Source organism: Oreochromis niloticus, linkage group LG2 (assembly GCF_001858045.2).
Source record: "Oreochromis niloticus isolate F11D_XX linkage group LG2, O_niloticus_UMD_NMBU, whole genome shotgun sequence".
Classification (NCBI taxonomy): domain Eukaryota; kingdom Metazoa; phylum Chordata; class Actinopteri; order Cichliformes; family Cichlidae; genus Oreochromis; species Oreochromis niloticus.
This window is the reverse complement of record NC_031966.2, coordinates 24,500,504-24,510,577: the sequence shown is the minus strand read 5'-3', so window position 1 is coordinate 24,510,577 and position 10,074 is coordinate 24,500,504. Positions and strand designations below refer to the sequence as shown.

General features: G+C 39.5%; 1 protein-coding gene across 2 annotated transcripts; it reads left to right on the top strand.

Moving 5' to 3' along the window:
- Positions 1–4,362: 4,362 nt before the first annotated feature.
- On the top strand, positions 4,363–9,943 carry tcof1 (treacle ribosome biogenesis factor 1). 2 transcript variants are annotated; one of them, XM_019366529.2, is made up of 8 exons: positions 4,363–4,652; positions 5,746–5,798; positions 5,899–5,942; positions 6,231–6,274; positions 6,363–6,537; positions 7,743–8,936; positions 9,014–9,114; positions 9,219–9,943. In XM_019366529.2, the coding sequence occupies exons 1-8, from the start codon at positions 4,545–4,547 to the stop codon at positions 9,252–9,254; spliced, it is 1,755 nt and encodes a 584-aa protein (XP_019222074.1). In that variant the 5' UTR covers positions 4,363–4,544; the 3' UTR covers positions 9,255–9,943. The 2 variants fall into 2 exon arrangements, with proteins under 2 accessions (XP_019222074.1, XP_003444675.1); XM_003444627.5 differs by having other exon boundaries at positions 4,365–4,652; positions 9,216–9,943.
- The last annotated feature ends 131 nt before the right edge of the window (positions 9,944–10,074 follow it).

The window sequence follows — 10,074 nt, the reverse complement described above, 5'->3', positions numbered from 1 at the left end:
ATCAGAGCAGAGGGGAGTGTACTACTTCTTTTTCCTTGTGTTCAAGGATGTCTTTTGGTCCTCCCTCCAGCAGTAACTTTAGCTAAAATCCATTTTCTTACACTCATCAATACCCAGTTTAATATATTGGAATGTTTGTTTGGAGTAAAAGTGAGCAAATTAAATATTACATTTTCTTTGCTCACTTTTAAATATTACAAATTAAAATTGTTTTTATTCCACAAAACTTTGGTGGTCTGTCCCATCAACACTCTGAGAATGGGAGCTGAGTCAGCCTCACAACCTGTGGGTTGTCCAAACTAAATGTGTGTGTGTGTGTGTGTGTGTGTGTGTGTGTGTGTGTGTGTGTGTGTGTGTGTGTGTGTGTGAGTGAGAGAGAGAGAGAGAGAGAAGAGTATGAGGGGTAGCAAGCTTGTGGAAGATGGTGAAATCAAGCTCAGTGAGACCCACTGAGTGCTGACGTTGAGCTTGGACTACACACTGCTTTCCTTTTCTGGTTTTCCCTGATGAATGAGGCTCTTTCAGCTGCCTTGCTCTTACTGACCCCCTGCTTACCCAATACTCTCCTTTAGTTTGACCTAAGATCTCACCGCCAACTTTCTCAGATCTTTTCACTGGCAGCATGTACCCATGCCCAATCACCATCAATGTCCTCCCACACCAAAGCAAAAAGTTAGACCTATATCCAAATACACCTGATAGAGTTGACTGACCTTTCTGGCAGTTTCTGAGACATTGCTGACTTGTTCACTTGTTTGAATAGCTTGTGGATTGTCTGGCTATGTGGATGGGTAATGTTTTATTCTAACATGTGATTAAAAAAGAGAACTGAGTCAAGAAACCTAGAGCCACAAGAGAGAGCTAACAGAGACATAAAGGGAAGGTGTATTTTAAGACTTACGGGTTATGTTTCCTGAATATGAGCCAGCAGTTTATGTTGGCTCTTACAGTTCATTTCTTGCCTTTTAACATATGCTGAGGCGGATTTTGTTCTCTACAAGTTTCCAGTTTTTACATATTTGTAAGGTTTGAGAACATCTCAACAGAGGGACAGAGTCTGTTACAATAAGACACACATATACACTCACTTCATTGGGTACATCTGTTCAACTGCTTATAAACACAAATATCTAAATATAAGCCAATCACATGTGAGCAACTCAAGATGAAGATGCAGAAGTGCATCTCTGAACACACAATCAGTTAAACCCCAAAGCAGATGGGCTACAGCAGCAGAAGACCGCAGCAGGTGCAACTCCTGTTAGTTATGACCAGGAAATGGAAACTTTATTTCCCATATGCTACCTGAACAATCTAAATTATTTTGTTGCAACATTCAGATGGTAGAATTTGGCAAAATTTGGTAATGATGTGTGGGACACCAACTGATCACAGCCTGCCTGAGCATTGTTGCTGTCCCTTTATACCCAAAGTGTACTCATTTCCTGATGGATACTTCCAGTAGGATAACACACTATGCCGCAAAGCTCAAATAATATGAAAGGGGTTTCTTGAACATCACAATGAGTTCACTGTAGTCAAATGGCCTCCAGTCACCAGATCTCAATCCAATAAAGCACCCTTATGCTATGTGGTGGAACAGGAGTGTCACACTGTGGATATCCAACCAAAATAATCTGTAGCAACTGTGGGATGATATCATGTCAATATGGCCCAAATTCTCAGAAAAATGTTTCTAGCAACTTGATAAATCTATGCCTGTTCTGCAGGCAAAAGGAAGTGGCGGGTGAATGTAACAGACAAAAGAGATCAAGCTTATCACACTATGCAGAACGCAAAAGATCTTTTACACTGAAGACAAAGATTTAGCACACAGCATGTTTTATCTGCTTCTACATGCAACATGCAAACATTTGCACAGCGGAAGGAGCAATTGAAAGGAACCAGTTGTATACTTGGTGCTTTTAGGTAGTAGCTATAAAAAGAAATTGCCCATTAGAAGCATGCCACGCTACAAAGGTGTCATATTGTTTGTTTGGTTTATATTAAAAGTGTTTGTGGTAGTTAAACTATAATAATAGAAGGGTAGATCAGATGTCTGCATTTTACCAGTAGAATCAGAGTAAATTTGCAGAACATCATTAATAAAATATGATTAGTCTACATCATGAAAATCCTCCCCTCTTTGGGTAAAACTGAGCCTAAACTGGCCTGAACATAAGATAGTTATAGGCAGATAGCAAAACACAAATATAAAAAGAAAATGATTTGGTTTAAATGGTTTAATACTAATGTCAGTTGTCATTATGACATGGCTTTAAAATGCGGTGAAAAGACAGCTGAAAGAAACTCTGACACACATATGACTAACAGACTATATAAACTACTTCCGTTATTAGCCCCTTATCGAAATGCATGTGTACACAGGTTAAGTTCATTTGAATGCAGGCACGTGCAGGGGGGGGCGGAAGGGGCTTGAGCACCCGCCCCTTTCCTGATGGGTGCCCAAAGTGCCCTTTTGTTGAGGCAATTTTTTTTTTAATTTTTAATTTATTTTTTTTTAAATGTGTGTGTGCGTGTGGAGTCCTGTCTGTGCCCCTCAACAATAATATTTAACTATTAATCACATTTTTGCTAAATAAAAGGATCTGGCTTGCATCAGTCACATGATCACCATTAACCAATGATCGCCCTTGACGGCAGAACGCGCTGGTTACGAGTCGGGAACGAGCTCACAAAGAGCACGCGCATTTTTTGCGGTCCGGAGCTGTAGGAGAAACACAAATTACCTCAGACACACAGACTGATGCGACAAAACCAGTAAGTAGGTGTACAGCGCACACTGTAGTCTAAAGCACACAGGAGTAATAGCTTATTACGTACACGTTGGTAAGTTGTCTTGTGGCAACTGACGAACTGAAACAAATGAGCGTGCTGTGTGTGCAACAGCGCGACAAACTTTACCTGTCCTTTTATTAACTGCACAAGTAGTGCTGGTCATAGCTGCTGGCTCACTGGGTAAGGCTGTCATGGGTCTGTAGCTCTGTCCACCGTTTTAGGGAACATATTTAGTTTTAAAGTAAGTTACAGGGCTTTTCCTGCCTTTCTGGAGGGATTATATTTCACTTAAAACGATCTAATATGCATGTCCACATAATAATGGATTATTATAATTATAATATTTAAAAAAAAACACGCTGTACTTTAAAGAACATACATTAAGAAACAGATTATATTAGATTTATATTTTAAATAAGACAAAATGCAGATTTTACAGCAGCAAAATTATTGTATCTCTACAGTTTAAAAATGTAATAAGCTTTCTCCCTGTACAGAGTGGATAGTGAAACAAATGGAATCATCATAAATACATTATTATAAATTTATTACTTTTTTCCCCTCATTGCTTTATTATTGTAGCTCTAGTAATAAATAATAAGGGAAGGATTCTGGATCAGCACCATGATGGAAACTTGTGCCCACAGTATATACAGTATTCTGAAGAAGGTCTAAAATGTCACTGTGTGTGCATGCATGTGTGTGTTTTATGTATATGGATTTTTAAATTATTACTCATAATATAACATTGTCCAGACATGGCTGGTAAGGACATGAGGAGGAAACAGTAGGAGCTGTGTGAGGCTACTAAAGGCAGTGGATCCCTCAGCAGCTGGATTACAAAGAGCACAGGTAACATTAACACATGTACCAGTTGTTGGAGAGGTATTCCAGTATAAAAATAATAATAAGCACAACTGAAATGTTTTGCTTCTATAACATTTTTCTGTCATCATTTTATTATAGATTAAGTGTAAGAGTTGTTAAGTGTGGATAATTAAATAATAGTTTATTGCAATAGCAAGTTGTGCCTTGTTCTCAGATGGACAGCAAGTGGAGAGTGATAGATGAGATGAGGGGATGGAAGGAGGAAGAGAGGCAAAGAGTGATTCACAGGCAGGGTCTAGTTTATTTCTCAGTTTTTTGTTGCCTTATGGTTCCAAGTGCTGTCACCAATCTTTGCATTTTGTTATTATCTCATGACACTTGTTTAATCAGCTACCATCTCTCCTATGGACTTTTTAATGTCTACAGTCTCAGATCAACACAGCCCTGCCCTCCAGCACTATCAGCAGCAGGAGCAGCAGCAACCCCTCAACAGCAACATTGGACCCATCAGGTAAAACATAGGCTACGTTTGCTTTGCCTCACAACAGTGATATAGTATGATGCGATCCCATATTAGATTCTTGATGAATGTGTGTTGTTGTTATTCAGCCTGGTTCAATGTGCCCCTTTTTAGCTTTGAGCACCCGCCCCTATAAACGTCTCTGCACGGCCCTGTTTGAATGCGTGATATTTTTGCGCGGACCACTGACAGCGTTGCTACGCCTGCTTACTACATCTCCCACAGTGCATTGCAGCGGTAGAAAAGAATCACATCCTTGGGTCAGAGTTCAAAATGGTAACATGCGGGTTTCAGAAGCTGCAATTCTGAGCATCATGAGGATACTTTTGATATGAAAATACCACTTGCGTTAGCTTAGCCTTAGTTTGATTGATCGCCCTTTTTTAGTTTCTCGAATATGTCCGTGAACGCATCAAAGCACGAGCTGATCCCGCTGATCTACCGCCACTTGAAGGAGCATGGTTATCGCTCAGCTGCAGATGAGCTACAGAGGCACAGCCCACAGGTCAACATTGTTCACCACACACACACACACTTAGCAACTGTAACTGTTACAATGTTTCAAATGCTGCTCACCGGCCACTTTGAAAGCCCGGTGGTCAGTAAGTTCATGAAGTCTTCCTGCTCTTTGCAATAACCCCCTCTACTCACACCTCATGCTCTTCCACAAAAAAACATTTTCTGAAGTGTGGACGGGAAAGAAAGTTTGCTCAATTCAATCTGACCATGTTTTGTAACAACTAGACTGCCACGTGTTTCTATTTTTCTGCATAAACATAGTTGTGTGTGTATATAACTTTAAATATACCCAGAAATGTATCCTCCCCTTGCTGTGTGCTAAAACTAGCTTAAAAAAAAGCTTGAAAGGCTTTTAGCTCTTTACCCTTACAGGCCAAACAAGAGTCTGTGTACCTTTCACCAATTAATGTGCTTGAAATAAATGTTTCTGTTCTTGCTTAAGCACAGAGTCTTCTCGCCTTTCACCTCGTATAGACCTCTGTAAGAGGGACTGTGGCTGGAGGAAAGACAGAAAAAGTCAGATTATCTTTAAAGTTAATCAAGTCCTTGACATAAAAATACCATCAGTTAGACTCTACTCACCAAGAGCTTCCAGTGTCTCAAAGAGGATGTAGCATATGGCCAATTTAAATGAGTGGGGAGAGTTTGCGGCCAGGAAAAGGTGTTTGTGGTAAAGTCTAAGAAAAAAGCCCAGAGATTGCAGTCATTGCAAATGTAATACAGACCAAGAAGGCTTGTTGATTTTTCTTCCCCAAATCAGAACCAAAGAGGAGGTTTTTGAATTTGTAAATATTCCACAAAATGTAGTAGCTTCAACAAGCACCTAGAGCCTTTGTCCTTTTCTGTAAACGTGTTTATTATTCTAGTTTATTCATTTGTAGTGAACTCAAGTCCTTCCTAACCAGCTTCTTGGGGTCTGCTTTCATTCAAATTTGACACATAACCATAACAATGCCATGTTTTTATGTCTTTATATGCTGACATCTCTTTCAGACTACTGTACCATGTCCGAGAAATACTCCCGCTGTATATTTCAAACTTCTTAATAAGTTGTAACATTTAATTTTGATTTTCTACAGGGGGAGACCAAAATATCAGTATCACTACTCGACATCTACACATCATGGTTGAAGTAAGGATGATTTCTTAGTGCTTTTCAGAAGCAAAGCCCACTGGTTAAAAATCTTATTTTGTAATAACTTGGATACTAACTATTTTTTTATTCCTGACAGTAACTCTAAAAACTCAGCAGATCAAGGAAGGACTCCAACTAAAGGTTCATATTGTTCTTTTTCTTTGTTAAATACAAATTAAATTAGAAAGCTGAAGTTGGAGCTGAGATACTACTTTTTTTACATTTGTTTATTTGTGTATATGTGTGTCCTGATCCAGCTGTTCATGCTTACAAAATTATTTAGCACTATTTGGAAAGACTTTGGGCGACAGCTTAGTGAAAAAACTAACATATCAGAAAATGCAGCTCAGTTTGTAGCAGTAAACACTTTGAGGCCGGAGGTTGGCATATTTGAATGCATTTTAACACATTTGCACTTTTTATGTTTAGCAAAGTCTACATCAAAAAAGAAAAAGGACACAACTGCAAAAAAGGTGAATTTTTATTTTGTTTTAATTTCTTTTCGTGGCAGTTCTTGGACTATACCAACCATGCTAGTCTTCCTCTTTTTTTTTCTCCCAGTCTGTTCCAGCAAACAAGAAAAAAAGTGAGGGAAAAGCTGCAAAAAAAGTCCCAGGGGAGAAGAAATCAAAGAGCCGAACATCAGACAAAGTTGTGACTGCCGGTGCAGATGATTCAGACTCTGACAGCAGTCTGGATGTGGAGAAGTGGAAGAAACTGCTCCAACAGATGACAGGTGAGGGTCTGTTTGAAAGAGAAGGAGTCACTGAATGCATTATTCATGGGCGAGCGTGTCAAGGATGAGGTGATGAAAAGAATCCTAGAAAAATGAAGAGGGGGTTATGAGTGCTTTCTGTTAGTGCAGGCGGGTTTGGAGGGAGTTTGGTGAGATTTGGTGACATGAGCTGCGGCTCATTCTGTGTTGAGATGTGTTGAAGAGAAATGCAAATTGAATATTTTCTACTAAAACGATTGGCTGACTAGGTTGTGGTTTCCTCGTGCCTTTCTGTTTGGCACTTTCTGCACCACAAATTTAATTTCACTTCATCATAATACACATAAGTTACCTATTAACAGGGGCTTGTACACAACATTTTTTCTGCTGTGTAAATGGAAGTCAGCAGTCTAATCAAAGATGCCCAGACCAGCTTTTCCTCCCTGGCATTGTCATCCAGCTCTACCAAGGGGACAACAAAGTGACCAAAGCCAGGCTAGAAATATTTGACTTGCCCAAAACACCTCACTTAAGGAGCAACCAGGACACATCCAGTTCAGATACCTGAACCATTTCACATCAAATGGATATTTTTCCCTTAATGTACTGAAATTATTTTAAGTTGCAGGCTATCAGCACACACGTGGGTGAGTTTTGTGTTTTTTCCAACAAGTTTGATCTGTTAGAGATCCAATCAGATGAAATTAGCCTTGTTAGAAGAGGGGTCCTTAGCGTAGTCTGAACTAATATAACCTGTTTCAGGAAAAGGCTGAATTTTATATTTCAAGTTTTTATTGAAATGAGAATCATGCAATGCTCTAATGCAGGTTCTGAATTAAAGTGTAAAGCTGGAAATAAGCAAAATATGTCTCATTTGAGCTAATGTCAAAGCACGCTATTGAGAGACTCTATTGAGAGATGTAGCATTCAGGCGAGGTGTTCATGGTGGAAGGAGTCTAAACTCAGGTGGAATAAACTGTGGAGGGTGTGGAAAATGTACAAAGTGATGGAAGATGAAGGGAAAGCTTGGTCCCTCCACTTAATGAGAGAAAGACAACCACCACACAGTGCAGCACCACCCATGAACAACCTCACCATGGAAAACAGTGATTTCATCCAAACAGAGCTGTGTATAGTTACTGTTTGCTCACTGTTTATGTTTGCTTTTAGGCATTTGTTCCACCATGCACAGTCTGATGTTTTTACTGTGTTTTCTCTGTCCACAGATGCCGACATAGTCAAGATGAATGCCATCAATGCTCTGGACTCCTCTGCTCCTCAGCCCCCGAAAAAGAGAGTCAGGAAACCCCGGGCTAAGGCTCCGGTGAAAACTGGAACCCCAGTTCAACAGAGTAACGGGACAGTGAAACACAATGAAGAGGGTGGCGAGAAACATGTGACTGAAAAAAAAACAAAGACAAGCTCGACCAAGAAGAATGTGACAAAAAATGTGATTTCTGTGACCTCAAGCACTCCGAGCCAAAAGCAGAACCTCTCATCTCCAGCGGACAAACAAATAAAAGAGCACAGGGAAACTGCAACTCCCAGTGAACAAACAACTGATGACAGAACATCTGAGCCCAAGAAGAAGAAGAAAAAGAAGGAGAAAATTGCAGACAAGGAGGAAAAGAATGAGACGGGTGAAGATGGAAAAGAGGAATGTGGCGAAGAGACGAGAAAAACCAAAGACACGAAGCAGGAGGAGGCTAAAAAACCTCCAAAGGTGAATAAAAAGGCAAAAGAAACCAAAGATGATGCTGAAAGAAATGAGACGATTGAGACAAACACAAGAGGGAACGCTGACGAGAAAACCCTTTCAGAGTCAACGGTACAAGAAAAGAAGCAAAAGAAGAAGAAGAAAGAGAAGGCTGGTAGTGAGAGAAGTTTGGCACAGACTGGAAATTCTGAGCAGGTATCTGAGGAAGTGAAAAAAAACACAGAGAGCAAACAGGAAGAAAACAACCAAACCTCAGACCACATAGCAGAAGAAAAGAAAGCCAAGAAGAAGAAAAAGAAGAAAACAGGGAGTGAGGAAAATGCATTGACATTTGAGAGTGAAAGCATTTCAAAGCAAAAAGCTGAAGACATAGCAAATAATATAGAGCAAAAAGCTGAAGAAATTGAGACTTTAGAGCAGACGTCTGTAGAAAAGAAGGCAAAGAAGAGGAAAAGGGACTTCCTTAATGGTGAGGAAAATCCAGAACAAGTACTGCATGAAAAGAAATCAAAGAAGAAGAAAAAAGAAAAACCTGATGAAGAAAGAGAGCAGGTAGTTGAGGATATAATAGATAATAAGGTAGAGGAAACAACAGAGCAGGTCAAGAGTGTCAAGAAGAAAAAGAAAAATAATCCCGCCAACACAGAGCCGCTGCCTCCACCTGACGTAGAGGCAACGAGTTCTCCAACGGAGAAGAAGAGAAGTGAGTAAACAACCCACACATAGCTTAAAAACATGTAGTTTGATGGTTTTGTACAATTGCTTTGCATTTGTCCTCAGAAAAAAGCAAATTGAAATCAGCCGACATCCCAGAAATACCTGTAGATTCAATTCAAGACGCCATGGCGACAGAAACCGCCTCAAGCGACTCCCACAAAAAGGTATCACGCTACTTCAGTCCGCCCCAGATCGAAACTTAGAAAACAAATGTGTCCAGTCTCAACGTTGGCGGATCATAACCCTCATGTCTGTCTCTCCACAGAAGAAGAAGAAATCATCAAAGAATCATCAAGATGTGTGACTCGTCATCCCCGCAGACCCAGAGGACGAGGGCGGCACATCATGTCCTCCGATTTCTGATCATATATCAGTAGTTAGAATATGACTTAAAACTTTAAAGATCCGTCTTTTATATTTTTGGTACATTTTTATCTTTTTATGGGTTTTGGGTTTGTGTTTTTTTACTTAAGTGTTTCTATGGTAGCTGCCATTTTCACGGCACGCACATTTCATGGTTGTTTTGGGGAACTGATGATCACCTGTTGAAATATTTTTGCCTCATAGTGAAATTCAGATGGGGTTTAATTGAGTAACGTCTGTTTTTATGAACATGGATTCTGTTTCGTTCTCAGGAATTTCCCTCATGATAATCCTGAGCTAGGTTCTCTAAACCACCTTTCATATTTTTATGCAGATTTAAGTAGTAAAATGAAGTGAAACTGTGTGATTCTGATTAAGAGGTTTACTCCTGTCCTATAGCTGTCTTTTGGTATTTTGTAAAAAAAAAAAAAATTACAAACTTTTTTTAACCAGATGTATATTTATTCAAATTGACATGTCAGCTGTTCTGTCATGGGAAAGGAGGGGAAATTCTATGTGTGCGATGAGCATTATTTTTTAAAGTTTTAAATGTTTGAGAAAAAATTTCATATATAGATTGTATATTATGTTTTTAATACAAATTAAACGCCATAGGGTTTTTTTGGTTTTTGTCAACTGTACCCGTCCCAAGTCTTAAAAAATCCTGTTCTTTGTGCACACAAACACTAAACTGCTTAAAAATTAAGGGAAAATGCTTGACTTGATGAGCTCTGGAGATTCTGCTGTGTTGTAGGAGATAC